The sequence below is a fragment of the Notolepis coatsorum genome (genome assembly GCF_963971535.1).
Source record: "Notolepis coatsorum genome assembly, chromosome: 17".
Lineage (NCBI taxonomy): Eukaryota > Metazoa > Chordata > Actinopteri > Aulopiformes > Paralepididae > Notolepis > Notolepis coatsorum.
Window position 1 is genome coordinate 46,902,569 of NC_140181.1, and position 16,333 is coordinate 46,918,901.

Below are 16,333 nucleotides of genomic sequence, written 5' to 3' on the forward strand. Positions count from 1 at the left end.
CCCCCTCCCAATGTACAGTTTCCTCCCCCTCTTATATATATTTTCTGTTAGGATCTCTGTTTAACAGTACTGTATATTTGCATATCTTGTATGTCACAAATGTAACAGTACTGTATATCTGTATGTCATGTATGTCATAAATGTCATGATATATATCTGTATGTCATGTATGTCATAAATGTCATTATGAATTGAAATGGGGGACCCTGATGTAAACAAGACGAAAGTTTTTCTCTGGGTCTGCATCCCCTTAACAATTGTGTGTATTGAGCCGTACTGTATTGTACCCCATTCTGCAATCTGTTAATAAAGTTTCCAATCAATCAATCAATCTCTGAGGAAGGGAGCTGCCATTTTGTTCCGAGGGAGTGGCCAGCTTATATCCAGCTAACTCAACTAAACGTGCTCTGGAGCAGGTTCAGACTTTTCGATCTGTTGCCATAGCGATTTAGAAAATCCGACGTCGGGGAACGGAAATGTCTGGCTTAAGTCAAGCTATGCTGAAAATTATCCGGCTAACTCAGTTAGCCAGGTACGGGGAATAGGGCCCAGGTCTGCATCCCCTTAACAATTGTATGTAATTGAGCTGTACTGTACTGTACCCATTCTGCAATCTGTTAATAAAGTTTTCAATCAATTAATCAATCAAACAAAGGTCTGTCCCCATTGTATACCAATCAATGGGATACATTGCATGTTGACCTGCATTCTTTCAAATGTATATAATTAATCATTAAAACAGATGTGTAACAAATAAGAAATACAAATTCCACAGAAGGCATTAAATAATTCATTTCACAATAATTGCATAATTGTGTTTGAATATCTGAGTAATTAAAGTAATTATACATTTGTCCAAAATAGTTGGTTCAGATATGGTTAAGCAGCTGCCCTGTGATCAGATGAATCCATATTATTTATTTTTCCGACATCAAATGCGTAATTTCTTATCGTACAAATATTGTCATATTTATTTTAATTATGATTAAGTAATTAATTCCAAGGAGGCCTGTAGCGTTAACATGAAGGAATCACTATGAGAACACAGTCTGTCAAGTTAATACAATTTTCAATTAGTCAATCAATCATAAGAGTGCTCCTCAGCACTCTTAAATCTGCTCTCAGCCACGCTCAAATCTGATCTCAGGAAAATTTGGGGACTCGCGCTACCAGCCCTAATATGTCTTAAATGGGCAGAAATCTGCCCAAGAGGAAATTTTTTGTCGTAAATTCGTTCGGGAATGAGACCCATTTCTCAGAATTTGTTGTGCTTTTTCTATGCCCTGCATCTTTTTTGCACTTACGTTCTAATATCTTTTGAGGGCCCTTTGAATCGTCCTAACCCTTGAATTGTCACTTTATAAACAACTGGTCTCGGTCAATTTCATCCACAATGTCCCTGGAATCTCTGCCATGAGTTGTGAGCAAATGATTTAAGATGGGGTGGAAAGTCTCTATAGTGCAGGAGTTTCACTTTCCATTAGGATTTTGGCTTCCCACAATCATGAAAACAAGATTATCCGAGATAAAATGATTATTGTGCTGTGTTCTCATTTTGTCCTGCGTTGTAAAAGCAGCGCACCCTTCCTTCACAGCAATGCGCGCTGCCCCTTCCCCACAAGCCAGGGCAGTTCAGTCAGTATCGATAAACACGTACCCCTCTCTCCTATGTGAGAGAATGTTTGTGTGTTTCAAGTTTCTTTAATAGTTGTCGTACAGAAGTACAGAATGTGAGCTCTTATACCCAAATTAGGTTTTTAATTCTTGTTCAGATCTTCTAGCAATGCTAGAATATAAACCTAATTTCAGTATAATAGCTCAAGTAAACATTTTATGGCCTCAAAGTCAGAGCCCCATTCATAGTCAAAGGAACGGGCCCAGATTTTCCATCCAGATGACATCATAGATTGGAGGGTTCTCTCTGATTTCTAGATTTAGGAGAGTAGTGTGTTCACAAATACTGACTGAACTGTCCTGGGACACAGGACGAACATAATGTGAATTCTTAAAATGGGCAATAACCTCTTTTAAATAAATCTGATTATTCAATGTTTGTCAAAATGCTAAATAAAAGCCCCACTAGGAACTTGTATTCTAAAAGATCATTTTCCTTAACGAAATAAATCAAATAAAAAAACACCATAAACTTTAACCAAACATAACAAATGACAGCCACATTAACACTGTAAAGATTCTTATTTTATTGCCTAATTCCTCATTCATATCAGACAGTGCTCGTAACAATCATTCATCAACCGCTTTTCCTTTATTTTCATCTTTGGCTGGAACCAAGAAACAAAAACGTTCAACCCAAATGGCAAAAACAAACAGACAATAAAACAAAGCCCAACTGCATGAGATTCTTCCGCATTGGTTGTCAAGAAGAGCCAGAGATGTTGTTCGCCCGCATAGAGAGAAGAGACTTGAGTAGGCGCACAGTGTCTCTGAAGAGGAAACCTAATGAACTGCTACTGAGCAACCAGGTATCAAACTCACAACACATGCCGCATCTCAGTCTCCATTTCCGAGTCACTCACTCACTCACACACACACACACACACACACACACACACACACACACACACACACACACACACACACACACACACACACACACACACACACACACACACACACACACACACACACACACACACACACACACACACACACACACACACACACACACACACACACACACACACACACACACACACACACACACACACACACACACACACACACACACCGCAGGCACCATGATAACATTCACAAAGAAACTAAAGGGGTTCTCTTTTCATTCTTGTTTTTTTGTTTCAGGAAAAGTCATCCGATGTGATTGTGGAAGTTTTAACTATGTGCAAAACATTGTCGTCGCCGTCAGCCAGCGGTAGCTAGAGTAGCAGTAGTAGGAGGAGGAGGAGGCTCCAGTCTATATACTCAGGGTGTTGAGAGCTGGTACCATGGTAACAGACAGTGGTAGGCAGCTAGAGTAGGAGGAGGAGGTGGAGGCTCCAGTCTATATACTCAGGGTGTTCAGCACTGGTACCAAGGTAACAGCCAGCGGTAGCTAGAGTAGGAGGAGGAGGTGGAGGCTCCAGTCTATATACTCAGGGTGTTCAGCACTGGTACCAAGGTAACAGCCAGCGGTAGCTAGAGTAGGAGGATGAGGAGGTGGAGGCTCCAGTCTATATACTCAGGGTGTTCAGCGCTGGTACCAAGGTAACAGCCAGCGGTAGCTAGAGTAGGAGGAGGTGGAGGCTCCAGTCTATATACTCAGGGTGTTCAGCGCTGGTACCAAGGTAACAGCCAGCGGTAGCTAGAGTAGGAGGAGGAGGAGGTGGAGGCTCCAGTCTATACTCAGGGTGTTCAGCGCTGGTACCAAGGTAACAGCCAGCGGTAGCTAGAGTAGGAGGAGGAGGAGGTGGAGGCTCCAGTCTATATACTCAGGGTGTTCAGGGCTGGTACCAAGGTAACAGCCTCTGGCAGCTTCTGGTTCTGGTCTTGGCCCGCTTTGCTCTGGAGGACCTTCTGCCGGTGTCTGTCCTCTTGACGCTTCTTCTTCTCCTGTCTCTGCTGCTCCTTCTTCTGCTTGGCCGACACCTGGAGGATGCAGTGTTTAAAGGTAATGTTTCGGTATTGATTTATCATGGAAATTAGATACTACTGCCCAAACTATTGTTGACTGTAGAGATGTCATGGTGAAAGCCACACTGCTCTGTGTACTAAGTAGCTACTATACGCAGCTCACAAAAACACCATATATTATGACCCCTAAAGAATAAAGCATTGTTCATGCACTTGGTGTGATGTGTAATCAGTATGTTAAAGGTTCACAATTGTTCACTATTTGGGCAATTTTACACAATTCCTGTGAGTCTATGGAACACATCTGTAAGGTTTCTTTCAATAAAATTCATTGTTTTGTATTTTTAATTAAGTACTTTGGTGCACCACTTTCTGCCCTTCCAAAGTCCAAGCTGTGCACAATGCGCTTTCATTGAGTCACCCACCTGCACTAGCAGATACGAGAGCGAGAGCCCCCCCCAACCCCCCCCCCCCCCCCGCCCCCTGTTGCAATACAAGGGGTTCATTGCAAAGCTTATTAGAAGCATTGAAGTTTTCACTGCACATAGAAACAGCGCCGGGAAAGCTGGGATTTATAAGCACTCTGGAGCTGTGCTGTTGAACACTTTTGAGGAAGTGCTGAACAGCTGAAGGTCTCTGCTGTCTGCTGTCAAAACCGCTTCCGCATTATTTCCACTGGGTAGAGATTTCACATCTAGTCAGTGTTGGTACCCCACATTGCTAGAAAACAATGCAAACCACTGGGAAATGCCATTTATAAAATAGGGGACCTTTTAACATTTGATTTTCACATATTAAGGTGCTGTAAGTGGTATTTTTCAGTTTGTTGAGTAAGTGGTCTACATGTTAAAATAATAGCTCTACACTTTGGATAAAGAGATTTATCTTTTGTTTACTGCAATCAGGAGAGAGAACACAAAAACGACAAAAATGGTCTATCTACACAGATTAAAGCTATAGGGGCAGTTCCTATCTAAACAGATTAAAGCTATTAGGGGGCAGTTCCTATCAAAACAGATTAAAGCTATAGGGGGCAGTTCCCATCAAAACCTCTAGGTGGCGGTATACACATGAGTTATTTTCCCCAACACATATTGTAGAAGACCACCCAACTGGCGTGGCATCTGTGAGGAACAGGATACTTCACAAGTGCACATTCGAATAGCCCCTACCTTAGATTTGTGTAGGTTGCTGCCCTCTGGTGCCTGCTTTTGCTCACTGCAGTCTGTGGCGGTGCCTCTACAGGCCGAACAGGATCCCGGGGCACACTGGTCCCAACAGGACTGGCCTAGTGCTGAACCCACCAGCCACTCTGCGTTGATAGTGGCAGCAGTCAGCTGGAAGAGGTTCTCCTCTTCACCTGGGACAGCAGGAATGGACACGGAACCAGTCAGTGTCAACGAGAAGGGCTGGTTGATTTGAGTTTCAAGGTGTGTGGATTTCCTCTAGCGTCTACAGAGGCATTCAGTGAACAGACAAACAAACAGCTGTGAGATGTTTAGTTAATTAACTTCACGTTCTTATGGTGTTGGACACATTCAAATAACGCCGTCCATGCTCAGGAATGAGCTAAATTCAAATTCCTTACGGCTAAAATACACACTCCCATCTTTCCTGTTAAACAAAGTGTAGGCCTACATGCTGGAGGTTACAATGTGCCATTTTGTAAGTGGCTGGTCTAACTGCACATCGTTTTGATCATTCCCTACAGTATGCAGATTCTGTCTAAGACAAAGATGGCATTTAAAACTTAAAGTGACAATCATCATAAAACGGAAAACGGAAATAAAGTACTATTCGACCACAGGGAAAAGAGGTACATAATGTATGTAGTAACTAGTAAGTATAAGTAATGTGTACGTGTTGTATAAGTAATATATCGACGTCAAAAGTCCAAAAGTCCAAAACAAACACCATAAACCAACAATCATTTAGTCCGTGAGCCAGTAGGGTTGGTCGGTACCATCTAAGGGGACTAATGCTCATAGTGATTTTTGGTAAGGTATACATCTCTAGAGTTAGAAAATATGTGATAGCATTGCACCAGTGGTAGCTACTGTAAATGCGTGCCATCATGCATTATATATCACTACCCTAAAGAAAATCTATAAAGAAAAGTCAAAGAAACTGATTGTAAAGTGAATATATTTAATCAAAGACTGGTTTACATATTGATTTCCATACTTTTATGACCTAATAATCATAATAATTTTCCATGTTGTCCACGTCTTCATCTGAACTTTCCACACTCTCTGAGGTGGATGCCTGGTTCACATTCTGCCAGTTTACACATCTCCGTCCGTACACCTGAGGCCATTTGCAAGACACATACATCTGGGGAGTGAACATTCTTTTTTGTACAGTTACAGGCCAGTAGATCCAGGACAGCTTCAAGTGCTGGCTGGCCTTCCACCCAGTGCTGAGTGCACCATCAACTATTCCTCTTCTTTCTCCATCTTCCATCCTCTTGATATCAGTTCTGATATACTTGAAAAGGACAAAAGGTCTTTATAGGCTTCCCTTTCAACCCTTTTATACATTTCCTCAACCATCTGTTCCTTTATCGTTCCCTTTGATCTCAGGCTCCTTGATTCTAGTGTAATCCTTACAGCATGAACTTCTTCTTGATTCTAGTGTAATCCTTACAGCATGAACGATGATAGTGGACCTCTGCAGCAACTATGTCTTTGTTTGTTACTGCTAGAATCTTTTCATCTCCCTTTTGGGTTGCACATTCTCGTAGTGTTTAGTCAGCTCTGAGTGTTACAGCAATACTATGATTATGTAATATATGTACACAGTGTACTACTATATACACCGTGGGAAGGGGGAAACGCAATTTCATTTCTCTGTATGTCTTGACATTATGAGAAGCGACAATAAAGCTGACTTTGACTACTTATTTGTAATACATACAGATGTACTTTTTCAATACAATACATAAATGTATTACTTATGGCTATAACAGAATATACATTATGTCCCTTTTTCCCTGTGGTCGATTAGTACTTAGATATTAGATATTTTAAGCAAGACCTTTTCCCAGGAATGTTGCCACATGCTGCATAGAAAAGGGCTTTCATCAGTAGGCCATGGGCTCATTCACCATTATATTACATAATTTGGCGATAGATAGTGACTCAACAGACATTTATTTAAACTGAGATGTTCGAGATTAGCACTTTAAATCAACCCAGTTATGGAAATAGTATGCATGTTGACTAGGGGTGGGGGAAAAAATCAATACGTAGTAGTATCGCGATACTTTGCATGGCGATACTGTATCGATACAGGGACGCCAAGTATCGATATTTAATTATTCATAAAAAAATATTTGTATAAGGAAGTTGCATTGTTCATTTCAATACCTGTAATAGTACAGTAGTCCACACACACACATGCATTCAGTTAAGTTGGAATATGACTGTAATACAAACAGTTCAGTTTGTCAGGTACATGCAACACAGATTACAGTGTTTACATCTGTTTGCTTGAGAAAATACCATGTTCTGCAATAAGAATTATTGAAGTGAGATGAACAGACTGAACTTTATTTTATTAGATAAAACATGTCGACAGTTTTACTTTGCAGTTAAAAAAATTTAAAATATATCGCAATATGTTCCCTCGGTTGCGCACAGAACAGATGATTATTATGCATAACAATGTTTTAAATGTAATTGTAGTTACAATTTCTTTAATTGAATTAACTTAAACTAGAAAAGTAAATACAAACTAAATTAACAATGTAACTTAGAGTTAGTTTACAGAAGGACAGTTTCCTTCAGACTGAAGCACAACTTGTCTCATCCTTCCAGTCGGGACCACAGATCAAGCAACCCCCCACCAATTGGTAGCCTACAGGGCTTGTATTTTGGTTTGGCACTTCTCGTTGTTATGCTATCGGTATCCTATTATTATGCAAAGTCTAGGTGATAAGTGCCGGCCGGGTACTTATCGCATTCGCACGGCGCGACGAGTCCAGTGACAATTGTGAACGCATTTTTGTGCGCGCGCGTGCACATCATTGCGCGCACTTCTGCCTCAGTGACCTACTACAACGGCATGTAACCGCATGTGTGCACGACTGCATGCCTGGTGATGGCCATTCCAAACATCGATTGCGTTTATTGATTCAGCGTTGGGTACTCGAAATACATATTCCACGCTGCTCTGAGTGTCCACAATGAATCCGATCGTCTCCGGTTACATGCCTGAGAAGTAAAATGTGGAATCCGGAGTTTTTTTTTCTCATGCATTTCCATTCAGTCCAATCCAATGGGTGCAAATGCCATCCGGGAGACGATAGGGGGCGGTATTTTCCCTGTTCGAGCTCATAGACAGTCCCAATGATAACGTGAGGCTAGATTGATGAAAAATGATTGGATATCGCTAATAAAAGCAATAACGATTAAATAACGAGATTTCTCGTCCCTGGCACTCAATGTGTTAAGCCCGACGGGCCCTGTACTGGGGCGAGATTTATTTCACGTCATAAATAGATTACAGGCTGTATTAATTAACCCATTCAGTGCCAATCACGAGATTAGTCGGGTTAACTCGCCATGCGTTGAGTGCCAAGACCCGAGAAAACTCTGGTTTTAATCGTTATATATTTTATTAGCAATATCCATTCATTTTTCATCCATCCATCCAGCCTGACGTTATCATTGGGAATGGGTCTGAGCTCAAAAAGGGCAAATACCGCCGCCTATCGTCTCCCGGATGGTATTGCACATCATTGGATTGGATTGGATGGGACTGTGCATCAGAGAAAAACTCCGGTCCGGGGTTTTCCCATCTCGGGCAAGCAGTATCCGTTACCACATTCACTGGGGAGGCTTGGAGCAGCTTTCGATTATGTGTTTTGGTGCTATAACGTTGGATCAATAAACGCAATCAATATTTGGAATGGCGATCAGGAATTGGATTAATCTTTTTGCAGAACATCTGATCTGAGGTAAGGACTCTATGTTACCAGTCTTGGGGTAATCAGATGTTCCTATCACCGCCATCGCAGCGCGCGCGCGTGTGTGTGTGCGTAACGTTAGCCGTATCCACGGCATGGATAATCGATTTTTCAGCCCGCTTCTCTAGCGTGCATAAGTACACATATACTATCGATAATCTAGTGTTTATTTGAAAACTATTCATAAATCAGCCAAAAAATGACAACGTGTTTTGTGTATTCCAGAAAAGGGCTATTATCGCGGATTTCTCTGGAATTCTCCAAAATCTCCTGAATGAGTTAATGTAGCGTGTTTTTCCCCCAAATGTAGCCAAGAGTAAAGAACCTAACCCTATCAAAACAGCAGTCAAAGTGTATATTTTCAGCACTGCGTTTGTTTACCAATGATTAGCAAAATATGAGCTTATAAAAATCTCTGCGGATTGCATCGGAAACCGGATGATTTAGATAATGATGCAGTCATGAAATCGTTGTAGTCCTACATAAGAGGAGACCCAGGGCTTTCGGTGGACGTCGAAACGTAATTTTCTTCTAAATTTCCCTACACTACCCAGTAGGGGTGTAACGATTCGACCCCACAACGATTCGATTCGATTACGATTATTCAGGCAACGATTCAATGCATCATGAAATCTCTTCATTTGACCACGATTCGACTCGATTAGATTAATTTTCTATACATTTTCAGTTAATTCCCCAAAAAAAATTTAATACACAAATGTGGCTGGGGGAACTGATTCACTCAGCATGAATGGACTGTAGGTCAATAAAAACAATACACAAAAAAAAAAAAACATTAAATTATATATATTTTAATTTTTTTTTATTTCAATTAATTTCGATTATAATCGATTCTAACATATTCAAATCGATGCATCGATTCTAACACATTAGAATAGATGCATTTCGATTAATCGATGCATCGTTACACCCCTACTACCCAGCTTACACCAGCCACAGTCAAAGCTATAGCCGCTTGACGTGACTTTTTTACATGAAAATCTCATTTATATCTCACGGGTCAAACAAACCTGAACGTTATTGCCATAAAATACAACGTATATTGTTTATTTACCGGCATGTGAACGTCTAGAAAAAAACTGTGTTGCAATCCGGTAAAAAATGTCATAGGAATGGACATACAAAAGTAACTGTACTTACAGTAGATTTCATTCAGTCTTTTCTGCACTGTAACGGGCGCCTGGTGGTACTAAATCCAGATTTAACTCCATAGATTCCAGCCATTGGAAAGAGGATCCATAGATGTATGACTTGGCCATAATAAGGTAATTTATAGGCCTGATATTCTATATTCATATTTCAAATAGCATGTGTCCGGATGGCAAAATTAAGTACTGCATCTACAAAAAACCATGTAAATAATCTACCCTTTGGTCATTTGCTTAAATTTTCAGTACACTGAAAAACGAATAATAATAATTTGGTTCATTACAATTTACTCAAGCATAGTAACAGACACACAAATGTATGTAAATACATTCCCTGAGGTCCATAGATGGCCCTAGATACCAATAACATGCTAATGGGCCTTGTAGAAGTGGAGCAATCTTCCATTTACTTGGGTATGTACTTTTAGGCGAATTTTCTGAAAATATGGCTAGGGCTTAAGAGGTTAATACATTCTTCTAGTCTCAACATCTGCCATTCATTTCCATAATCTTCCCGCCAACTAAGACCTTGTGTACAAGATTGTACCCTGATCTGTGCTTTTGACACTTTTGACAACCGTCGCTCGACAGATTTTTTATTTAGAAATGTCTAGAATTGTATTTAGCTGTAGCATTTTTTTTTTTATACGTGGACAGTTGCAGGAAAGATTGACAGAGCAAATTAACACAAACGGCAAGTAGTCTGGTATCTGTCGTTACCATAGAGACTACAGAAACCTTCACCAAAGCATAAATGCTAAACATCGAATGACACCTTCTTTTCTGCAAAGACAGTTGTCAAAAGTGTTGAGCGCCCTACAATAAAGCAAAGCAGCCTTTAGAGTGCAAGAGACAATATCCAGTGTTTTGGCATCAATTCACCATTTTCTTCTATTTTCGTATAACTGCCTTCTTACCAGCCAGTAGCACTTTACCCAGATATCCATCACCACCTGGTACGTTTTTTCCTCATTCAAGTTACCATGGTAGAGCACCAGACATGTATTGTTGGGTATTATAATAGCCTAGTACCCAAGTCAAAGATAACCAATCAAAAACCGTATAAGGACTTCCACATTTGATTGGTTAAGTGTGATTTCTCACCGTGGATTCCGCGGTTCTTGATGGAGCTCAGGATGACGTTGTCCTCCTCGAAGGGCGTGGGTGATGAAGCTGTCCGCCTGTCCCTCTGGCCGTCGCCAAACTCACGCTGGTGGCCTTGCGAATTCTGCAGATTCTGACAAAGGCCAAACAGGACACATGATGAAAGATTAGACCAGTGATTCGCTGGTCAGCAGGGATAATACCGAAACCCCACTTTTACAAGAGGTGCAAAAACATGGGCTTCATCAGTTTTTGGTCAGTCCACGTCAGACATGCCATGTGGGCGGCTTTCATTGAAATGAGATACACCAACCAACCATATACTAAACTAATCCAATATAAAAGGACATGCTATGGAACCATTGGATCAGTCTAATAAAACATTTTGCAAACCTCAAATCAGGTTACTGCATCTTGTAACCCACTTGACGTGTGTGGCCAAGTATGCAGGTATATCTAAATACCTAGGTTCTAAAAGGAGACTGGCATACATTAAAGCAGTGAAGTACCCAAAGACATTACTTAACCCTTCCCTTAAATAACTCACACCAACAACTGAATGTCTTTATGTTTATCATCTTCTCCAGAGAGACAATAAGATAGATACCAGTTTCCTCTCTGTGCGTTCAGTAGTAAGCTATCTGGCTGCACGTTAGCCTAGCTTAGCACAATGAATGGAAGCGGACAGTGACGGGTAGCCTTCGGGAGAGGTGTTAGTTGGACAATGCCTAGGCTACCCATCAGTGTCCGCTTCCATTCATTGTGCTAAGCTAGGCTAACATGCAGCCAGATAGCTTTCTACTGAACGCACAGAGGAAACTGGTATCTTTCTTCTCGTCTCTCTCTCTGGAGAAGACTATAAGCTAATTTCCCAAAATGTTGGCGTTGAAGTTGATTACGATGCCTGGCATACACAAGTTGAGCTCCTCTTTTGTGACTCCTCACCCTCTGAAAATCGAATAGCCAGGAGGATATTGGAGTTTACTTAGCCCTGCAGCCAACATTGTTAACACATTGACTGCCGTTCACGTATATATCTACGTTTCTGTCGCCCGATGGTTGAGTGCCAGAAAGGTAGATCTACGTTTCTGTCACGGTATTTCTTTTATTATCTATTGCCATTCATAATTCAGCGGGGCACCTTGTGCATACTGTTCTGAGTTGGCAGACGGTATTATACCGCCCTCTAACGCCTTCGGCCTGTAATGCACCCAGTTAGAAACGGGTTGGTTTATTTTCTCTACCGAGCTGCGGCATGGGGGCGGGTCCTAAACACTCCGGCAAAACACACGCTTGTAGGGATGCTTTGGACTACTGACCCCGCCCGCCCGTTGAAGAGCAAAGTCCAACAACGTCGGAGGCACGATCGCTGTGGATAACTGGAATGGCGATGAGATTATTTGATAATTTTTTTTTCATTACTTCAGAGACCAGGTAAGGAGACCATACATGAAAGCTTGCGTTGATCTGATATTTATTTCTACTGCAATTGAAGCTATCTGTGTTATAGCCGTTTGGCTGTTTTCCGTTGGGTTGCAGGGGCGGGGGGGTCGCCGCCGGTCTAAATCACATTGCATGCGTGCACAACAAAGGATAATAGTGATGATCTAGCGTCGATTTCAGGAAGATCCGATAATCAGGCGAAAAATGACAACATGTTTATTGAATTACACAAAAACGCTGTTTTCGTGTCTTTTCCCTGGAATTGCTCAGAAGCGGCCGGACTATGTTCATATTCAAAACAGAAATGTACGGATGAAAAAATAATCAGTTTTTTGCACGTTGACCAGAAGCAGCTCAATGAGACTCGACGGCGTTATTAGACCAATAGCTATACTATAAAATATAGGTTTAGGTCTACAAAGTACAACTACGTTTACATTGGGTTAATGGACGGCACGGAAGTGGTCACTTCCCGGAAGGGGCGTGGCACTCAATGTGTTAAAGCGGACATGCATTATAAATGGTTTTTCCAGTATTTAGCATTCTTTTATAGCAATAGGGGTTAGTATCAATGGGTCTGTGTCTCTAATTACCATATTGACTCATCAGTCTAGTCTCGAGTTCACGAGATCTTCCCTCACTCAACTAAGCCCTCATACACGCCTTCATCTCCTCCCGCCTGGACTACTGTAACTCCCTCCTCACTGGCATCACCTCCCGCTCCCTCCATAAACTGCAGATGCCCGCCTCCTCACTAACACCCAGTCCCGCGAACACATCACTCCTGTCCTCCACTCCCTCCACTGGCTCCTGATCAAGGAACGCATTAACTTCAAAACACTACTCCTTACCTTCAAAGCCCTCCATAGCCTGGCCCCCCCCTACCTGACTGACCTCCTTCTCCCCTACCACCCCACTCGGTCCTCTTCCACTCTTTCCCTCACTGTCCCGTCATCCAAACTCAAAAGTTTCGGTGACCGGGCATTCTCACGAGCTGCACCCCGACTCTGGAACTCCCTCCCTCAGACCATCGGAGACTCTCCCTCACTCTCCACCTTCAAATCCAGACTCAAAACCTACCTGTTCTCCCAAGTATTGAACCTTCCTTACCCATAACCACCATTTCCCCCTGCCCCACGTTCTCTCCTCTCCTGCCCCCCCCCCCCCCTTGGTTTTCCCTTACTCTCCTCCCGACTGTCTCCCCTACTCACTCCCGTATTTGTTATCCGTTACTCGTGGTTTTATGTTTCCTGTGTATTCTTATTGTCCTCCGTTTCCCTGTGGTTCTGTTTCTTTGTTTTCTTTGTTTCTTTTTTGCCTATTGTCAGCGACTTTGGGTCTTTGAAAAGCGCTATACAAAATAAATTATTATTATTAAGCCATTCTGATTTGACGGTATTCCTGACGTGAATAGGGTACTGATCTGCAGTAACGCCCCCTCTATGGTTGTAGTGCATAGTGTATCCCGACACCTCAAACGGGTTTTGACAGGCAGAGAACGGGCGAGAGAGACCGGCGGGAGTCGTGGGACCGTGCAGAAGTGTGTGCTTGCTCTCTCTCTCTCTCGTATGTATCACGCTGTGTGGGTGACTGTCACTGAAAGCGCTTATGGGCGGAGCCCATCCAATAACAGCCTGCAATCCTGAGGCTGGAAAATTATGCTTTTGAGTACTCCATTAGAAATATAAAACAATGATTTTTTTTTTTAAATAAACCTTACAGATGTGTTCAATAGACTCACAGAAATTGTGTAAAGTTGCCCAAATAGTGCAAGGAATAGCAATGCATGTCCCCTTTAAGTCTCTCGGCACTAGTGCACCCCTTAGTTCATACCTTTAACAACTTGAAGCTGCATTTGAAGTAGTAGAAGACGGCAAGGAGCTGTTTGCAACCTTTCAGAGCTCCAATCAGAATTATGGAGAGAAACCTTCTGCTTACCTCAATAGGCTTCAGGTTCTACTTACTGAGGCAATTTCTAGAGGGGAAGTTGGAGCCAAAGATTCAGACAAACGATGGGAGTGTAGTTATCTCAGAGCAATCAACGCTAATGGAGATGTCCATGGGTCGCTAATGATGGGGAAAGCGTGTGTTGCAAGGTAACCACCATTCCACGGCTTGAGTTGTCTGCAGCAGTGGTAGCAGCAAGAACAAGCATTACGCTCAAAAATGAGCTTGAAATCAACAATCTCCAAGAATACTTTTGGACAGACTCGAAGGTCATCCTGGGATATATAAACAACGATGCCAGGCGGTTTCATGCGTTTGTGGCAAACAGAATCCAAAGAATAAAGTCCACTAGAGATCCCAAACAATGGCAGTTTGTATGTTCCGAAGATAATCCTGCGAATCATGCTTCGAGAGACCTATGGGTGGATCAGCTTGTCGCTTCAAATTGGTTTACAGGCCCAGACTTTCTATGGAAAAAGGAGCTACCCATAAGAGATGTCAAGGTGGGAGAGGTCAGTGACAATGATCCAGAACTTCGAAAAGGTCAGGTGCTCAACACCAAGGTAAAGGAAGACAGGACGTTGTTAGACCGCCTATCAACATTTTGAGACTGGAAAAGAGCTGTCAAAGCTATTGCTCATCTCAAGCGCCATGCAAAGCAAATCAAGGGTCTTAAACCTAAAACAAGTGAAGCCACAAGTGTTGAGGAAAGACAGGAAGCAGAGCTTTTCATAATCAAATTGGTCCAAGCGGAAGCATTCAGCAGTGAAAGTAAAAGCATACAGCAATGCAAGGAAGTAAAGCATAAAGACAAAGCAAACAAGCTACACCAACTAAGTCCATTTGTAGATGAGTTCCGTGTTCTCAGGGTTGGAGGACGTCTCGACAAGATCTAGCCTTCACCCACATGTCAAGCATTCTGCCATTGTGCCAAATGCAAGTCATGTGTCCTCTTTACTTATCAAGTATTACCATGAGAAGGTACATCATCAAGGAAGAGTAAATGAGCCAACGGAATCTGGATCACGGGGTGCAGCAGTGCGGTTGCCTCACACACCTATAAGTGCACAATGTGTCGCGAGTACAGAAGGAACACACAAGATTCAAACATTTTGAGAACAGTGGAAATGACACCTCCGTTCACATATTGTGGCATCGATTGTTTTGGACCATTCTATGGAAGAAAGGAGCTGAAGAAGGATGGTCTTTTCACCTGCATGTGCTCCAGAGCCATACACAGAGATGCTCGATGATCTTACCACAGACGCTTTCATCAATGCATTGTGTGCATTCGTTGCAATAATGTGGAAATGTAAGACAGCCGAGATGTGATCAAGGTGGAGGGAGTGATAAGAGTTTTGGAAGAAGAAAGCCCAAATGGAGATGGAGCTCAGCAGTATCGAAGAAAGCATGTTTATTGCTGACAAATAACAAAGAAAGCCAGGCTAGAATGGAGCACAAGTTCTTCCGTGAAAAGGCTTGTCTGGAGAAGGAGGCAGAACAGAAGATAGCACAGATGGCTGAGAGGGCCCATAATGAAGCCATTGTGCATCTTCCATTGTGCAGCATTGTCCGTCTTCAAGGAGAACATGCGTCTGAACGAGGCTCTCAATTTTCACATGAAGGAGTCGGACGACTTGAGGAGACTGACCACGTCACTCGCCAAGGAAAACGCCTCCCTGACGCTGAACAAGGGTACTGCTGAGCTGCCAATTATGGAGAATGCAGCTCAGTTAAAGGCCAAGAAGGAGGAGATATAGTATCTGAGCTGATGGCCAAGGTGGCCACCCTGGAGCAAGCCCTGGGGCTGATGGCAGGGGAGTTTGAACGGGAGACTCAGGAGACCCAGCAGCGAGCCCTGGTCAGCACCCAGGCCAGCTGCAGACGCTTCTGGCCATGCGGGAGAAGGAGCTGGGCCACATCAAGCAGCTGGCACACAGCCATGTGGAATGGCACACAGAGCTGGAGAACTTCTTCCATGAGGCGCTGTTTCAGGTGAAGCAGGAGATCCAGTCCAGCAGGCTGCTGTACAGGGAGAGGGCCAATAAGCCTACCACAAGAGGATGAGTGAGGCTAGGGCAGAAGTTCCCCCCCATTCGCACCTTCCACAGAA

General features: G+C 42.7%; 1 protein-coding gene across 1 annotated transcript in view; it reads right to left on the bottom strand.

The window, feature by feature from the left end:
• Positions 1-2,665: 2,665 nt before the first annotated feature.
• The window catches only part of otud3 (OTU deubiquitinase 3), a 33,509-nt gene continuing 19,841 nt past the window's right edge, over positions 2,666-16,333 (bottom strand). The window contains exons 6-8 of the mRNA XM_084332926.1: positions 10,831-10,963; positions 4,761-4,948; positions 2,666-3,603 (exon numbers count right to left, since the gene is read on the bottom strand). Coding sequence (XP_084189052.1) covers positions 3,439-3,603; positions 4,761-4,948; positions 10,831-10,963 — 486 coding nt within the window. The 3' untranslated portion in view covers positions 2,666-3,438. The remainder of the gene's footprint in view (positions 3,604-4,760; positions 4,949-10,830; positions 10,964-16,333) is intronic.